Source organism: Saccostrea cucullata, unplaced genomic scaffold, assembly GCF_032062105.1.
Source record: "Saccostrea cucullata isolate Sc308-1 unplaced genomic scaffold, CSIRO_AGI_Scuc_v1 ctg10674, whole genome shotgun sequence".
In the NCBI taxonomy this organism is placed as follows: domain Eukaryota; kingdom Metazoa; phylum Mollusca; class Bivalvia; order Ostreida; family Ostreidae; genus Saccostrea; species Saccostrea cuccullata.
In genome coordinates, this window is record NW_026923475.1 from 1,989 (window position 1) to 21,625 (window position 19,637).

The 19,637-nt window shown below is 36.1% G+C and overlaps 2 protein-coding genes across 2 annotated transcripts; one reads left to right on the forward strand and one right to left on the reverse strand.

Annotated features, from left to right (window-relative positions):
- The first annotated feature begins 673 nt into the window (after positions 1-673).
- On the forward strand, positions 674-1,198 carry LOC134264089 (uncharacterized). Its single transcript, XM_062746395.1, has one exon. The coding sequence runs from the start codon at positions 674-676 to the stop codon at positions 1,196-1,198; it is 525 nt and encodes a 174-aa protein (XP_062602379.1).
- A 52-nt stretch (positions 1,199-1,250) lies between these two features.
- Positions 1,251-7,902, reverse strand: LOC134264090 (uncharacterized). Its single transcript, XM_062746396.1, has 3 exons — positions 7,883-7,902; positions 6,057-6,157; positions 1,251-1,366 (listed from the first exon to the last, which is right to left on the reverse strand). The coding sequence occupies exons 1-3, from the start codon at positions 7,900-7,902 to the stop codon at positions 1,251-1,253; spliced, it is 237 nt and encodes a 78-aa protein (XP_062602380.1).
- Between the last annotated feature and the right edge of the window lie 11,735 nt (positions 7,903-19,637).

Sequence of the window (19,637 nt, forward strand, 5' to 3'; positions counted from 1 at the left end):
CGGATAAATGAGGGTCCACTGTACTATAATCATATTAAACATTTGCAAACATATAAACTTACAATGTGCTCTTGGCCGGATGGACAAATACAAAATATTTAAGTTGTTGCTGCAAACATGCGCTGCATCAAACGCCAGCATGGAGAACAAATCTAATACACAAAACGAAACCGCAAACCCGGAAATATCCGGTAAACTACAAAACAAGTCATACGTAAACTGATTCGTGGACACTACATTAACCTTACTTACAAAGTAACAATATTTTTTAAAAATAGCAAATGTAAAACTGTTTAAATACTAATTAAAAACTTTTTAAACTTAAAAATTATTATACTTGTACATTAAATAATTTAAGGTACAAAGAGTCAGAGACACTCCAGTTTCTTCTGGAAAGTTCCTTTCTTGATCCTCGATTCAAGACCATGCCATACAGCAGTGACAATGAAAAACATGATCATATATTCCTTCATCGTCTCAAGCCACGGCCAGGTCCCACCGCCATAAAACATTCTCAAGTCTGAGAATTTTCTCAACTCCCCAATTCTGAGACTCAGCCACCGCCATAAAACATTTGAGTAAAAAAAAAATCTCAAATTTAGTTTTATTCATATTATTGTCATTTATTTGAGTACACAAAAAAGGTTACTTAAGAATATTCTCAAGGAACAATATGGCTACTGCACATAGAGTTCTGCGTAGAAATAGAAGACGCTTCATTCTGCCTCGCCCACGGGTATTTCGAGATAGACTTAATCCTCTAGAAAGTCTTGAAGAAGATGAGGTCTATCAACGGTATAGATTTCGGCCTGCATCCATCATTTTCATCACAAACGGCTTGAGTAATACACTGAGCAGAGACACAGGGAGGAATCAAGCAATCCCCCCTCTATTGCAAGTGCTAGTATTTCTCCGTTTTATTGCCACGGGGGCACATTTAAGACTTGTGGGGGACAGCCTCAACATCTCCGAGTCTTCCGTTGGGCGCATTGTTAAAGACGTGGCAGGGGCCATTGTCCAGATATTTCGACATTTTATAAACTATCCAGCAGGAGAAAGGGTCGCCAAAGTCATGGAAGGGTTCCGCAGAATAGCAGGTACGTTGCATTGTTTAAGTTATCTACAAAAACATGAGCGATGTTGCGATAGATACAGGCAACGTGCACTTAACTGTACTTCCAAAATGATATCTATTTGAATATAATGTTACAACTGAATTTCAAAAAAGCATAATATTAAGTCTGCACTAACTAATTGAGTTTATCAGCAATCATTTGCCATTCCTTTTCACGAAGTCTTCTTTTAGCCCCGCTCCCTCTCATCAACCCAAACAATAGTCTGGTCAGATTTATAGAAAAAAATACTTCTAACGGAAATAATTATTATTTGGTCCAGCATAGTTTTTTTCCACCTATTTCGAGTATGCTGAATCCGAAAAAATATGCTGGCTTTCATGAAATTGGCGTTAAATAGGTCAAAATGGCGATTCAAAGTCCAATTTTTCTAATTTTCTCTTAATGTTCAAAGGGGAAATAAATGTGTGAATATCTCACTGAGTGTATTGCAACAATAAAAATGATAAAAGAATGCTAACATTTTTACTTTGACTCAAGAAAATTTAGTCGTTTCCACATTTAATTCGAATTTTCTCTGATTTATTTGTCTTTTGCTTGTATATTCTGCTTTATTCAGGATTTTACATTTGCAAATATCCATATACTGCAGATTTGTATTTTTTCCTTTGCATATCACTATTCTACAATTGAATGGTGGTGCAGCTGTAAGTTATAAGTCAAAATTGGCGATTCAAAATGGCGGATATTCATTTTTTCAAATTATTTCTTAATGTTTAAATAGGAGAAAGGATTTGTGAATATCTTACTGAGCGTAGTACAACTATGAAAATGACAACAGAGCACTAATATTATCACTTTAATTCGGAAAAATTGATCATTTAAATTTGAAATGTGTTAATTAGCTAAAAATGGCGATTCAAAATGACGAACACTCGAATTTCGTAAAATACTCACACTGCTTAATTCTTAGTCGTTTTGCACAAAATAAATTTATTACTGCTTTTTTAAATTAATAAGATAATGTTCAAATGTTCAATTAAAGTTGGATGAAATTGTTTTTAATGACTTATGATTTTTATGACACGGGACTTTGTTTAATTACTTCTAGTACTAAGATAAACTTTTGACCACAGTTTCGAAGACATTTTACCTATTACATGTCTCACCTTGCTTCTTCATGTAAAAAGTTAATAACATCATAGTTACAATAATTGATGTTTAGAGGACAATATACCAATCAAGCTATCCCAAGAGCAGTATTCCCCGAGCATAAAGGTTTATACCAGTATAATATAATATAACCAGTATAATATATATAAACTATAAATGTTCTTGATTGTGCAGCTCTGACTCTGTGTCCCTGCATTTGCATTTTGTTATTCTCCATCAAAACATTCAACTGTATTCTCAAATATTTCATGTTGTGAACGGATAATCATGTATTGAACATTGTATTTAAATTTTAAAATATACAAGTATTATTTAGAGAACTCGACAGGTTCTGTATCGTAGATACAAATTTGGGGGCAGACGAGTGCGAAAGCACGAGTCTCCGCCCCCAAATTTGTATCTACGACACAGAACCTGTCGAGTTCTCTAAATGATTTGTGACACGATCAATCAAAAATAGCTCCGCCCACTTTATAACTTTGCAGCATCCACTGTAGATGAGGCCCAGACGGGGAGTACGCATCCTCAGTATATATATTTCCACGGAAAACGTAAAATTCGGTCAGATTTGTTTTGACAATTTAACGGGGTAGACGTAATCGAGTGATAGTTAGTCTTAATGGATGAATTGGAGGATTTAACCGTAATTGATGTGATCTGTTGTTATAATTGTAGATGGAGATTTATCATAATTTATTTCAGGGGTCTTAAAATCCCGGTTTAACTAGATTTACAAAAACAGGATTTACAGAAAATTCTTCGATGGACTTTGATGTCAGGGATTTTCATTTTCAAATTGAATTGCGACATTAAAAACTAAGGGAAAGAGACGTGTGGCTGTCGTCAGCGAGAAGGATTTTTTCCGTGATAGCGAATTTTCCGTTTCGTGTGGATTGTTCAAAATTAGGTACAGAGGATGTTTTCCGTTATTGCGATTTTTTTTTTACTTTCGATCGAAATTACGTGTAGATTCTGTGTGGAATAAGTTTTTAGAAATTGATTGAGAAATTTTGACATTCTACATTCTCAGGAAAATACCGGGTATTTCTTAAAAATTAATTATAGGAAAACATCAGTATTTATTATGTGTACGTGCTAGCTTTGCTAAATTGAATCAGATTTACTTTTAGACCGTGCTGTATTTTAGATACAGAATAGTTGGCAGAATACAGGGCTAATACAGAACGGAAAGTAGCTCCGCCCACCACAGTCCCGTTCTGTATTGCTAATACAGAACAGTAAACTTCAAAGAAAAACACCGCTATCGTGTCACAAAATCGGAAAGAGGAAAATTTGTTCACACACCCCTTCGATTCTTGATACAACTTTTCACTATCCTAACAAAGAAGTGTGGCTCAAGCTGCCTTGTAAAGTTCTTGGAGTGTTCAAGAAAATTTTGTTGTCAAAAGATTGATTGATTGATTGTATACTGTTTAACGTCCCTCTCCAGAATATTTCACTGATATGGAGACGTCACCATTGCCGGTGAAGGGCTGCAAATTTAGGCCTATGCTCGGCACTTACGGCCTTTGAGCTGGGAGGGATCTTTATCTGCTGTGACACGGGGCCTCGGTTTATACGGTCTCATCCGAAGGACCGCCCCATTTAGTCGCCTTTTACGACAAGCAAGGGGGTACTGAGGACCTATTCTTACCCGGATCCCCACGGGAGTTGTCAAAAGAAGTGTTGACTAGATCGAAGTCAAGAATTAATGGTTTAGGCCTATTGGTACGAAAGCTTGTACGTGATAGAAATCACGAGGAATCTGCAGGTGCTCTTAAATTGCAAAACCATTCACATTTTCTCATCAAAATATGCACACAATGTGATTCCAGATGATAAAGTTTGAGAATTTTCTTGCTAATAGAATGACCTTTCTACCAAAAAAGACAACAAATCTATATGGACACGAAATAGAAATGTCTTTAACATCAGAATTTAAATCTCAGTGAGATATTCACACAGAGAATAAACATTTAACATTTGAACATAAAGGTGTAGTACCTTGAGTGTTGACAAGACAAAAATTCCGAAGACAGACTGAAACATATAGCATTTAAAGCTTTAATAGAAGATGTTGGGGGTATTACTTAGCTCTTACAATTGCTAATTTCAAAAACTAATACAAAGGGTTCGATGAAATCGGTTATGTTCGATGGTGTGATGTGGGATGTTGAAGTGGAAGTGCGAATTGATAATGACAGCGATTCAGGAGTGCTTTGAGGTGGAAAGGGGTTTGGAACACGGTCAAATATGAGGAAAACATTGGGAAACTCTTAAGTCTAGTTTGTTTTAACTATTTCCAGATAAAATAAAACTTTGCCAGTATTTTTTTGTTGTTGATAAAATGAACTTATCAATATAATCGGCTAAACTCAGAAGAAAAGAACACCAAGAGAAATTCCTCTGCCTATTAACGTTGCTTTACCTTGAGAAAAAAAACAATACCCTTTCTACTGCCATCAACCATTATGAAAGACATTGTTACTGTTTGCTGTTTGTGGAAGGGAGGGAGGGGAAGGGATGATTGGATGGTTGAAGATGGACTGGAATGTGATGATATTGGTTAAGTCATTCTTCGATTAGTGAAGAATTAGTCTTTAGTTCTCCAAGTAGTGCTCTCATACTGTTTCTGAGTACTCTCTTGCACCTCTAGCTATCATACTAGCATAACATATATCGATGTGCCATTGCTTATTCTTTCTAGAGATAGACACCTGTAGAATGCAAATGGAACCTTTCTAAGGCCTGCAATTATTCCTTTTAAATTGTTTCGGTGATAAATCTGTCTTTTCCATAGCTTCAGAAAATAATATATATTGAATATAGTTCACTCATTGTAATACGTGTCAATAGAAGATTGAGGAGAGGGAAAATTAACTGATCCCAAAAGAAAACCTCGTCTTTAAGCTGCGTAACAAATACACAGTGTCCACTTACGTGCATCAAACATTATTTAGAAATTACATGTACGCTTCCCATTCTTTTTATATGCATGCAAAGCGAGCACAATGCCAGGCAATACGTAATACATGTATTAAGATACGGCATAAGTAGTAGTAGCCTCACTTTACTAAGACCAAACCGATGGGATGGATCTTCTTGGTTGTTTTCTGCAAACTTATGAATGGGCCATTGCGGAGATTTATCCGAAAATAAATTTGAATGGTAAGTTACAGCTATACCATCATTCAGTTGTAGAATAGTGAAATGCAGAGGAAAAAATTTGTCAAAGGTTTATCTTAATAAAAAAAAGTAATTAAGACCGTGTCATAAAAATCATGTCATTAACAACAGTTTCCTCCAACTTTAACAGAACATTTATTCATTATTTCTTTAATTTAAAAAAAAAACAAAACAAACTGTAATAAATTTATTTTGTGCAAAACAACTCAGCTAGAATTAAGCAGTGGGAATATTTTACGAAATTCGAGTGTACGTCATTTTGAATCGCCATTTTGAGCTAATTAACACATTTCAAATTTATATGATCAATTTTTCCTAATTAAAGTGATAATATCAGTGCTCTATTGTCATTTTCATAGTTGTACTACGCTCAGTAAGATATTCACAAATCCTTTCTCCTATTTAAACATTAAGAAATAATTTGAAAAAATGAATATCCGCCATTTTGAATCGCCATTTTTGACTTATAACTTACAGCTGCGCCATCATTCAGTTTTAGAATAGTGATATGCATAGGAAAAATACAAAGCTGCAGTATATGGATATTTGCAAATATAAATTCCTGAACAATGCAGAATATACAAGCAAAAGACAGAGAAAATTCGAATTAAATGTAGAAACGACCTGATCTCGATTTCACTTCTTCGATTAAGGTATAAACTTCCTCGTCATCCCCCCAGTTTTGTGAGCGTTTCTCTTGACGTTTGATCCCCTCCAAAATTGATCTTAAAAAGCAGACGATTTATGACGATAGGGGTTATTTACATGCAACCAATGTGGTTTCTTACCTTTTGACAAAAAAAAAGCTCCTCTAGGCCGCTTCAATCAGCGAAAACAATCCGCGAAAACATTCTCGTGAGAAAAAGTTCATGAGAAATTTCTCAAGTCTTGAGATTTACTCAGCAGAGAATAGTCTCAAATCATTTTATGGCAGCGAATTTAAGATTATTTTTAGCTGAGTAATTCTCAAGACTTGAGTTGAGAAATTTTTATGGCGGTGTGGCCTGGATTCCGCATAAAGCTCTCTTCTCCCCGTGGCTGCTTGATCACAAAAAGTGTCGTAATCTTATATATTCACACCTATCTATTGTGACGTCATATTCAGTCAGTGGGAAGTTTTGTTTCCATCGCAACAATTGACATCAACAGTATACAAAGCATATTTCTTATACTGCGATTGGATATTGAAAAGTCGCGATAAAGTTCATCATCCGACTATGCTTTACTCGCGGAGGGCATTGTAAATATTTTAATGAGCTACGAATAATTCTCTCCTCGTTCAACCACGGCCAGAATGGGATCGTACATTTTGGCCGTGGTTTGCGACGATGATATTCATTTCCCTATCAAGCAAAGTGAAGGTAAATCAGTTATTCGAGAATTAGAATTATAAGTTAATTTACCTAATTCAGATTTAGAATGCATTGTACTATTACAACACAAATTGTTATGTTATATAACATAATCATATTGAAGGACAGACGAATAACATTCAATTTTTTTCAGTTTATGAACATGTGTATTATTTTCAAACTATATATTAGGGTGTAAAAAGTAAAGATGGAAAAAGAGAGAGCTGACCGACCCCCCCCCCCCCCCCAACAACACACACACACACACATCAAACGCTTTTGAAGGACAAAACTGCCTAACCATCCCTTTCCACATCTACATCTTTTTCTGTTGATTTACCTGCAGACCTGTCCAATGATCTCATTCTTTTCTATCACCAACTTTCCTTACTTATGCAGCAATATTCCTTCATCACCTGCATACGGAGTGTATATATCTCAGTTGATTCGATACGCAAGAGCATGCTCTACGTATGAACAATTTCTAAAACGAGGTAAATTATTGACAAGCAAGTTGATGAAACAAGAGTATCAACAGTCGTGTTTAAAGTCATCATTTCGTAAGTTCTATTGTCGATACAATGACCTTGACAACAAATACAATTTATCATTGAGTCAAATGCTGACTGACGTTTTTCATACCAATTGTAAGTCCATTATTTATACACTGAATTGACGACGGATTTTCCCGTTATTTCCTGATCATGACAAGGAGCACACGACGGGTGTGACCGGTCGGCAGAGGATGCTCACTCCTCCATGGCACCTGATCCCACCTCTGATGTTTCGGAGGTCCGTGTTTGCTCTGCTCTTATTTTGTATTGTTTTATGGACTTTGAGATTGAATATTGTTCGTTATCTCCATATCCTTCAGGAACATCTATCCAAAAAGAACAAAAAATCAGCAATGTTAGATTTATTTGGGGAAGTTTTTGTTACCAAAGTTGAGCCAACAAAATCATTTACAATCCGATTTGAACGAGAACTTAATACTGGTTATAAATCAGAAGATAGTATACCCATAGAATCCGAACCTCTGGATTGGTGGAAAGGAACCAAACAAGCTATCTTTTGCTCTCAAACCTTGCCAAACATTACCTGTGCAGAGCTGCCAACATTCTGAAATGACATAGTAAGGCGGGGTCCGGGGATCGTCTAAGCCCAAAGCCGCTGAAGATATTTTGTAAATTGACATGTAATCGGAACAATTTGAGGCATGTTTCTGTTTTGTTTACTTTAGAACATTGACATGAATACGATCGTCCTTCTCAAACCGAAACAACAACACAAGCAAGCATCGTAAGGAGTTTGAATATTTAATTACAAGTTTATCTTTTAAAAAAGATAGGTGAGCTAGCGCCGTAGCAATTTTTAAACACAGAAAGGAGGATCCGTGATCTAGTGATTTATTTTGCTGAATTCTTTAAGTTTTATCGAGGCTGGAGAGTGATAAAGTAATAATTGTTTTGTGAAGTGTATTTTATAGACACATAGGTAATGAAACGAGGGGGGTTGGGGTTGTGTTGACCTATTGGAGTTTTGGCGCATCGGAACATTTATGACCTTACTGGAGAGGGGGGGGGGGGGGGGGGGGGCTCTATATAATATGGAGAAGATGCCGATTGAGGCATTGTATGAGGTTTATGAATAGACTTTCTTGGCCTTGTAGCAAAGAAAATACAGGGGAGTTAAAAGGAATATAGAAACTAACTCAAAGTGTATGTTGTATAGAGAAATCGAGAGAGTTCCGAAGGATTTTTTCGCTTTTTAGTGTAAATTCTTGTTTCTGGGATATGTAAGATTGGCTGAGTTGACCAATCAGAAATTAGAGTCTATCTTTGATGGTGCTTCGACGTAAAAAAAAAATTCCTCCCTTATCTTTGTTTAGAACAATCAGATAATGACCCGGGCTTTTCCGTCGGAAATAAACCCCGGAAAATTTGAAGTATTACAAATATGTACTTATCTTTAAAGTGTTAGCTTCACAATAAATAAGCATGGTTATTTAATGCTACAACATGATACATCGAAATTGTTATCGTGCGGTCTATCTGTAGTAGTTTTCACAGTTTTCCCAGAATGCACGACCGTAAAGCCGAGGTTGCGTATTCAAGGAATTTGGACTAACGTAGTTGCTAGCGCTCGAGAGTGCTTGCAATAATTTTAGAAACTGTAGACAGCCGGTATTATGAACTTTGATCGAGAAAAACCGAAATCGAAAGAATATCGAGAGAAATCGTAAGGCGTATTTTAGGATGGTAATTTCGTAAAATTGCGCAAAAATCGTAAGGGTTGGCATCTCTGTCTGTGTGTACCGACAACTTCAGTTGCCAGTGAGCGAATCTTTTCAACTGCAGATGACTGCCCAGAGACCCTGCCTTTCAGTGGAGCAAGAGGATAAACTGGTCTTCTTAAAAAAGAACCACAAGTATCCATAGCTGTTGAACTGTTGTATAACCTGTTATCTAGTCCCAGATGTGTTCAGCAGACACAGTCACTTTGACATTTGTTTTCATGATTTCCATACATTTTATAATAATTGTGCCAATTCTTTTTTTATTGCACAAACACTTTATAGAATATTTTATTCTATTATGAATTTTATATTTGTTATCTGTAAGTAAAGGAGTTCAAAGTAGAGATTAATTGTTTTTCATTTATGATGAGGAATATTTAGACTTTTTAAGGTTATTCTAGGTTTAATCGAACCGAATCGAAAAAAAACCGAACCTTGACATTCTTAATCAAAACCGAATCGAATCGATTGTACACTGAATCGTCCCAACACTAGTCGGTATCATGAAATCCATGCTCAGATAATTATTAACAATAGATTATAGTGGTTCTATTCAATTTATCGAATGTGGATTCCAAGGTCACCTCAACGATGCCAAACAATCTGCCCATCTTCCTGAAATGGGTAGAGCTGAACTACCGTTCCCTGATGTTTGCGTTTTGCTAGGTGACAGAATTTATCCAAACAGACACCCTTACGTATTATAACCCCTTTCACTATACAACAGATAAACGGGTGTTGCTGACTATGACAGAAGAAAATCTCGGAAATTGAATTGAAATTGGAAGTCAAGCGGATCAAAATTAAAATAAAGTTTCTATATTAATTCACAAAGGTGCTGTGTTTTGCAAATTTTGAGATAAAATAAATAATTAAAAAACATTTTACAGGCGATCGAAAATTTGCATTAACCATAAGTTTGTTTCATGATCCTGGAGCTGGTAATTTTTTTTTCACTTTCAAAATACTATGGAAGACGTGAAATTACGAACAGTGATTGATCTCAAATTAAAATTATTTAAAATGATACGTATCTGTAGAGGGCATAAATCTAAGAAAAATTCAAAAATGCATTTTGTCAAATGGGAATGATGTTTTTATCTCTGAATTCTGTCTTAATGTGATTTTCAGTTAAAAAAAACACCTTATTTAGTATTATACGTATCTCAGACACTGAAAATGTTATTTTTCACATCAAGAAAAATGAGAAAGGATTTAAAAATGGTAGATAATTATAAATATGCTTGATAAAGATCTCGTAAGATCTCTCGCCACATTTTTCACATGAACATTGATTTCTTGAAGTTTTATACTCGAAAGGGACTTTCAACTGTTCTTCGTTTTGTAAACAAACGATTCCATCTCAATCGTTGACCCAATAAAAGATAGAAACGAATGAGACAGAAGTTAATCTGAATTGATATTTTCCTTCGTACACGATTCCATTTCACAAGTTTTTAAGAGTTGTCGCTCTTCGTCACAAGGTAGCGCTTTCAGCAGTCCCCATCACAGTGCTGACATTCCGTAAATCCATAAATTATGCCCTACGAAAAGAGATGGCAGGTACTATTCTGTCTTTTGCTGCAGAGCTGTAGCCAATGGTTTTATATTTTAGTCTTTGACAATAAGGCCGGAAAGTAGAGAATTTCTCCTATCTCTAAGAGTGCGCAAAATATCTTGCGCCGTAAATTACACATTTTTTGCATTACGGGATCTGTAGCGTTATGGTCAAAGACATATATTATGGAAAACAATAAAGTCTACAATTCTGCAGCTTTGTTGTCTTTGGATGTGTAGAACATGGAATAAAACATGAAGGCTGTCCCTGCCAAGCACCTTTCCGAATGTTTTGCATCCCAGTCCAGGAAGATGCCATTACGTGCTAGCGCAAAGCAATGAATAAAAGGATATTCCAACTTGAAACAAAATGTGTTTGTGAAACACTATGCATCCGGCCACAACAGAGTTCGAAAAAGCTATTTTAGCATATAAGTCACAGTCAAGGCCACAAAGTCATTGACTTTGATGCCATTTGCAAGATCTAAATTAGTGGAGTATGCATACCAAATATGAAGTCGAAGGTTTTAAAAGCTATCTTGAATTGCATGTTCTCGCATATTTTTTAAAGTTGATATATGTTTTATAACTTTAGATGCAATAAAATCAGCTGTAATTCTTATTTCTCCTATAACAGCATCTATATAAATATAATATAGATGTCTTTATCTTACGAGGAAATATTTTGGTCGAGATCGGTGTACACAGTCGGGTTCGATATACTCATCCTTTTTTACATGCGCTTCAAACAGAAAGGTAGGAGACATTTTTAGCTCTCAAATAATTTAAAAAATAATCAGTCCTATTTCTTTTATTCAAAATAATTGTTTAAACAATAATTTTCGACACATTGGTGATATTTATTTGCATCGGTGGTTAAGTTAAGCTGTATTTAAGACTTGATTTTCGTGGGATTGAAATATGTAAGAAAATTCGAGTGAAAGCGGCTTTCATACTTGAAGGCTTTTATACTTGGAAAAAATAAATGAAAATTTTTGTGTTATTTCAAATTGTAATATTTGCTATTGTTATTTTGTTTGTAATATCACAATGCCACGAGTCAAAGCGAAGAGGGCGAAGGACACGCCATTGCGAAGGCAAGCAACCAGTACAAGATCTAAAGCCAGTAAAGGACCCAATGACGCGCCAGCAGAGATTGAAAAGGAGCCTGTGGTTCCAGTAATCGAGCAAATCAATAAAGTTAGCGAGACAGTTGCCTGTGTACAGTCGGTGACTTCACCCCCCTGTACCTCACAGTCTGATCAGAACGCCATGGGTGATTCACAAGGTACACCTCAAATAATGCGAAGTATTACTCATCAGTTGGCAGTGAATGTGTCACAAAATATCAAATCAAAAATAATAAGTTCAGCTTATGTAGATCTTGCTTTGCTGCTTCACAATACTAATGCTGTTCCCTCAGAAAAGTCTATCTATATTAATGAAAGGGGGGAACTTGTCACAAGGGAAACTACCAAACCATCTATTAAAATTGATTGCATTGAAAAATGGACAGATGCCTTTATTATATATAGCAGTATCTACTCGGCAGTTCACCTTGATTCAGTTCAAGGATTATTCAAATACATGCATGATGTTAGGTTGGGAGCATCAAGGGTCGGGTGTCTTGGTTTCAAAAACTATGATGAGCAATTTCGTCTTCGTCGTAGCCTTAATTCCAACAATTCCATGGGGAAATGTAGACAACGAATTGTGGCTGATTTATGTGTCCAACAAATACAATTCAAACCCCATTCACAGTCCCCTCTATGTCATCATACACATGCTTTGATTACAATTATAAAGGGATTTGTGTGCGCCCAATATGTTCTTATAATCATGCTTGCATCAAATGTCGAGGTAACCATACAGTGTCACAGTGCCCTCGGGCATCTTATCCTCAAACTCAATCAGGCAATTATGGGAATAACTATGGGCAGGTTAATAACAAAATTCCTCCCCCATCATCAGTTGCCCCCGTTCGTTTTCGTCCCCGAGGAACACAAATGCAAGTCCCCAGAGCAAAGCGTCCAAGACATAACTTGCCCAGCACTTACTATCATTACCCGTATTCTACCAGACCTAAGGGAACTGGGGAAAACACCAATTAATGTGGACAGGTTAATTGAAAGTCTTGAAACATACCCAAATAAAGCTGCAGCACTTGAATTATAACAGGGGTTTTGTGAGGAATTTCGATTACATTACAATGGTCCAAGGATTCATTCTATGTCAAAAAATTTAAGATCAGCCTGTGATCATCATGAGGAATTATTGGATAAAGTTAGGAAAGAGGTAGAGATGGGTAGGATTATGGGCCCTTTTTGTAATATTCCGCTAGTTAATCTCAATATTTCACCCGTAGGAATAGTACCAAAGTCAGATGGGGGGTGGCGTATGATCATGCACCTTTCATATCCAAAATTTAAAAGCATAAATCACTTTAGAGACCCAGATTTGTGTTCTGTGCATTACTCGTCATTTGACAATGTAGTTGAAATGATATCGAATCTTGGGAAAGGGGCCTTGCTTGGTAAAGTAGACATCAAAAGTGCCTTTAGACTTATTCCTGTAAACCCAAGTGATTTTGATTTATTAGGTTTTTCAATTGATTCTTTGTTCTACATAGATAAATGTTTACCCATGGGATGCTCAATAAGTTGCAAAATCTGGGAGACTTTTGCGACATTTCTGCATTGGTTAACAAGAGTTAGGTCAGGGTTAGATTCATTGGATCACTATCTGGATGATTTTATTTTTGCTGGAAGGTCAGGGACAAACAATTGTCAAAAACTAATGTCAGAGTTTATAAATATGTGTTCTGAGCTGGGTATTCCATTAGCAGAGGAAAAGACCATTGGCCCTGTTTCTGTACTTACATTTTTAGGATTGGAAATTGATACCATTAATATGCTAATAAGGATCCCTCAGGCAAAAGTGGATATTCTAAAACAAATCATACATGACTTTTTGGCAAGGAAATCTGTTTTATTGAAAGAATTAGAATCATTAGTAGGCATGTTAAATTTCTTTGGGAAAGCAATAAGATCCAGTAGGGCATTCAATCGTAGATTTTATGATGCTATGAGTGGTGCCTCAGAAGCTCATCATCATGTAAGGTTAACAGTTGAGTTAAAGGAGGATTTATATATGTGGTCTAAGTTTTTAGAGGAATTCAATGGGATTTCCTATTTTCCAGAGAAAGAGTGGATAAGTTCAGATGTACTAAAATTATATACAGATAGTGCAGGAAGTGCAGAGCTTGGATGTGGTGCCTATTTTCAGGGTAAATGGGTGTTTTTTCAGTGGCCATTAGCATGGCAAAGGACTGATATTCTTAGAGATATGACATTTCTAGAGCTGGTTCCCCTGGTATTAGCAATTAGTCTATGGGGTCATGAACTCAAATGCAAAAAGGTTTTGTTTCATATTGACAACCTTGCTTTAGTCAGTATAGTAAATAAACAAACATCAAAGTCCAAGAGAGTAATGAAGCTAGTTAGGCAAATTGTATTAATGCTTATGGAGTGTAATTGTATTTTTAAGGCTAAACACATTTTAGTAGTAATAATAGTATTGCTGATTCTATTTCCCGCAAGCAGTGGTGGAGGTTCAGGGAATTAGCTCCAGAAGCAAGGGAAAGTCCAGAACCCATTCCAACCAATTTTCTTCAAAATGAATTACAGTTGCAAGTAACCTTGTCAAAGAATACGAAGCGAGCATACGATACAGGAATAGCTGCATTTCAAAAATTTAGGGATGAATTTAGCTTTTCAAATATTTGGCCACCACCCCCAGAGCATGTTGTTCAATTCATAGCATATTTATCTCTGAAAAAGTTTACTTCATCAACTGCTAGATAGTATCTAAAAGCAATAAGTTTTGAGTGTAAGTCCAGAGGACTAGTCGATATCACAAAGAATTTTTTGGTTTGTAAGATGTTAGAAGGCATGAAGAGATTATCAGTTACGAAAGATTCAAGACTTCCAATTACCCCTTCTATACTATGCAAAATAATTCAAATCTTACCATCAGTCTGTACAAATTTGTACGAGTCTTCTCTCTTTCAAGCGGCATACATGTTAGCATTTTTTTTTTTTTTGAGGGTTTTTGAGAGTTGGGGAATTAAGCAGTTGGACATTGTCAAAGGGTAATATCCTTTTGATTCCATCATTCATTTATATTATAATCAGACTAAAATTGTATTTCAGACATTAAATTTGGCGTTGTGACAATTCTTATTGTAGTCTACTTGTGTGCCAAGTTATTTGAAACCATAAGACATTTTGAAAGAATTTCACAAAAATTTTTGACCAGTATGATACACAGAATTATGAAAGTCTACTTGTGTGGTTACCATTTGCATTTGAAATTTCTATTTTTAGTAAAAAACTGGTACTCTACACTGCCCAGTCAGGTACATGTTAGACCGTTTCTGTCTATGAGACCTTGTGTGCCAAGTTATATTGAAATGCAGTAGCATTTTGAAAAATTGTTTGGACGCCATTATTCTGCCAGTAGAGCTAAAAATGACCAGTATGGGAAAGGGGTTACCATTCTTAACCATTGTCTGGTACTCTACACTGCCCAGTCAGGTACCTCTAACGAGATATCAATTCACAGCAGTTTTACATAAAGCAATAAATTTTCTTCGATTTCAGAGCTGTAATTATAAATCCCATTCTTTTAGAATCGGGGCTGCTACTACTGCTTACCAACAAGGGTGTGACCCAGATTCTATTAGGGAGGCAGGTAGATGGAAATCCCAAGTTTATAAGTCTTATATTCGCTGCCCTATAAAGCAACTATGTTTGTAAAATTTATGCTTTTCAGGTCATTCTACTGTATGGTGTGTTGGGTCATCCACAATAAAGCATGCCTTTCAGGCCGCCATGCTTAGGACAGGAGGGGTTCACTTGGGATTGGAAAGGTTGGGGATGGATATTTGGTGGCAAGGCTACTCAGGTTTAAAGTTAATTAATTTAAAGAAAAAAGTGCTGTTCTTAGTCAAATATGAAGATTATCCTGACTTCTTACTCATTCACTGTGGGGGAAATGATTTGGGAGAACCAGATTTACCTTTATTTAAGCTTATTACTATAATGAAAAAAAAAGACTTAACAAAACTATCTCAGCTCCTTCCCAACACAAGACTTGTTTGGTCCCAAATTTTGCCACGCCTTACGTACAGACACTCGTTAGACATTTCTGCCCTGGAACGGGCCCGTGAAAGATTGAATAGGGCAGCTGCATGTCAGGTACTCCAGCTAGGAGGGGCTTATCTTAAGCACCCAGATCTTGTTAGGAACATAGAGTGTTTTTTGGCTAGTGACAAGGTGCACCTAAATCCATTAGGTAATTCTGTATTCTTGAACAACATACAGGGGGGTCTTGAATATTTTAACAGTGGGTGTGGGTCAGTATTCCCTGACACCCACTGTTAAGATGGGTGGTTACCATTACATGTTGGTCGTGGGTCAGTTGAATGGGGCTCCCCATGTGTGGGGTGACATGTGGCATTTGCGCCCATCCATTCAACTGATGTGTCAAGTTTGTGCATCTGACTGTGTCTGATATTTTGAAGACATTGAACTGTGAACATTGGCTTGATATTTTATAATGTAAATAACATATAACATTTTATTTCATTGTTCGCGGTCAACCCGGAACAAACAAATGCTGCTTGAATTTGTGCTGCTCATTTTGTGCTTGTTGCTATAATTGAATTTATTCAAACTTTTTATAAGTAAAAAATCTTTAATAAGCTTAAAGGTAAATGACTGTTTGCGGTAAACCTGGAACAGCCAAATTATTGATTTGCTTTGTATTGTGTTGTTGCTTGAATATTGGGTCTGCCCTGCTTGGCGACCCCTTTGCTGCTTATATATTATGCCACGACCAACAACGCCAAACAATAAATGTTTAAAAATATATTTCCTCTATATTGTTTTTATTTCCTTTATCTTATGAGGAAATATTTTGGTATATAGATAATCGTTTTCTAACTTTTTATAAGTAAAAAATCTTTAATAAGCTTAAAGGTAAATGACTGTTTGCGGTAAACCTGGAACAGCCAAATTGTTGATTTGCTTTGTGTTGTGTTCTTGCTTGAATATTGAGTCTGCCCTGCTTGGCGACCCCTTTGCTGCTTATATATTATGCCACGACCAACAACGCCAAACAATAAATGTTTAAAAATATAAATATTGTTTTTATTTCCTCTATATAGATAACAGCATCTATATAAATATAATATAGATGCCTTTATCTTATGAGGAAATATTTTGGTCGAGATCGGCGTACTCAGTCGGGTTCGGTATACTCATCGTTTTCTACATGCGCTTCAAACAGAAAGGTAGCAGACATTTTTAGCTCTCAAATAATTTAAAAAATAATCACAGTCCTATTTCTTTTATTCAAAACCCATCCCTCCCTTCCCAATAATACAATGTTCATTTGGTAGTTAAATAGGTACTGCTTTTGGTTTTTTTGATTGCTTGTTTCAGAACAACAGGATATCCTCAATTACGATATTTGTCGTGGCATCTTGGATGGAAGAAATGAAGTCCCGAGCATCGCACACTGAGGCATTTGCGCCCATCCATTCAACTGATGTATCAACTTTGTGCATCTGACTGTGTATGATATTTTGAAGACATTGAACTGTGAACATTGGCTTGATATTTTATAATGTAAATAACATATAACATTTTATTCCATTGTTCGCGGTCAACCCGGAACAAACAAATGCTGCTTGAATTTGTGCTGCTCATTTTGTGCTTGTTGCTATAATTGAATTTATTCAAACTTTTTATAAGTAAAAAATCTTTAATAAGCTTAAAGGTAAATGACTGTTTGCGGTAAACCTGGAACAGCCAAATTATTGATTTGCTTTGTATTGTGTTGTTGCTTGAATATTGGGTCTGCCCTGCTTGGCGACCCCTTTGCTGCTTATATATTATGCCACGACCAACAACGCCAAATAATAAATGTTTAAAAATATAAATATTGTTTTTATTTCCTCTATATAGATAAATGTTATGAAAGAGGTACCGTTTAAATGGAATGTTTTTAAATATTACAATATTATTGTACACATGTAATGTAAACTAGATACCCATTACTCTTTGTCTGATTCTTCTTCATCTGATTCATCACCAGGGAGATCTCTGAAGAGTCTGTCAGCTGTTTTCAGACCTTGCTAGCAAAATATTTTAGTGTCAAAGGTGAAAGATTTCTTCCGTATGTTGGAGAATATTTTCAATGCTCTGTTCTGCTTCTTCCAAGGCCTTAGACATTGTAACCTTTGCAGAAAACACTGGTCATCACACTCTTTAGATCGCTTTAATGAGATGTCTTGAAAAAATTTTTTAAGCAAATCATCAAAATTTTGACAAAGCTTTATCCTTCTATAACAAATTGTCATTCCAGCTTGCACAGTTGCCGCAACAGTCCTAGGGCGACTCAGAGAACACGACACTATCAAACCCAACGTGTTTCACAATCGCTAGACGCAATCAACCATCTCTATTCTTGCAGTTATCTATCATCACTGAAGACATTCCTTTTCTGTCTGCAGCAATGTCACTATTGTTGTAAATAATAAGGGCTTGTGCCTGTTTCCCATTCCTTCCGGCTCTACCGAATTCCTAAAGATACTTTTCCAATGTGGTTGGTGGTCGACAATGTACAACACTAGAGATACTCGGTGCATCTAAACCCACACCCAAAAGCTACAATTGCTAGAATCAGCCAGATTTTGTAATTTTCCTTCCTCAATTCTGAAATGATATGGTGCTTCCTTTCCTGGGTGTAGTCAGTGTGGAACTGAGCAAAGATCCAGTTTTCAGGAGTCTTTTTATCAGCTGGTTGATATTGCTTATCATTTAATACATATGACACATAATGAAAAGCATATCCTACAGCTTCCAGACTCTCTATGAAACATATGGAGATACACTCTGTAACGAACAGTATTCAAGATCAAAAGTCCATAAAACAGTTCAAAATAGGAGCAGAGCAAACACAGAGCTCCTACACATCAGAGGTGGGATCAGGTGCCATGGAGCAAGAGCATCCCCTGTCGACTGGTCACTCCCGCCGTGTGCTCGTTGTCATGATTGGGATATAAATCCGTCGTCAATTCGGCAGCTTTAGTATATTCTAAACATTTATTTTACTGTTTGAACTTTTCCATTTTAATTCACATGCACTTTTGCCACGTCATTATTATACGGAAAATCATAACGGTTTGCTTTCTTATCTCCCATGCTGGGGAGTACATGTACGAGTACCTATTGTAAACTCTTTCTTTATAGAACCATAAATAAACAATCATTTTTTGAGAAATTATAATAAAATGACACATAATAAAAATTAATACTTTATTTAAAGCAAGTTTTTAAAAATATTTTACTCATGATTTTATACGTTATCAGTAAGAATTATTATGCCCCCCTTCGAAGAAGGGAAGGCATATTGCTTTGCTGCTGTCTGTCGGTCTGTCGGTCCACTTAGTTTCCGTTCATTTTCTTTGCAACCGTTTAACATACTGAAATGAAATTCGGTATACAGATATATCACATGGATATCTAGGTCAAGTTCTGTTTTGGGTACGGTCGCACCATTTTTGACAGAGTTATGCCCCTTGGGCTTAGAAAAATTTCAATTATTTGCAGTTTCCGTTCAATTTCTTCGCAAACGTTGTACATACTGAAATGAAATTTGGTAAACAGATATATAACATGAATATCTAGGTCAGGTCCTGTTTTGGGTACGATCGCACCATTTTCAACAGAGTTATGCACCTTGGACTTAGAAAACCTTCAGTTATTTGCAGTTTCCGTTCATTTTCTTCGCAACCGTTGTACATACTGAAATGAAATTTGGTAAACAGATATATCAGGTGAATATCTAGGTCAAGTTCTGTCTTTGGTATGATTGCGCCATTTTTGATAGAGTTATGCCCCTCTGACTTAGAAAAAATTCCAATTATTTGCA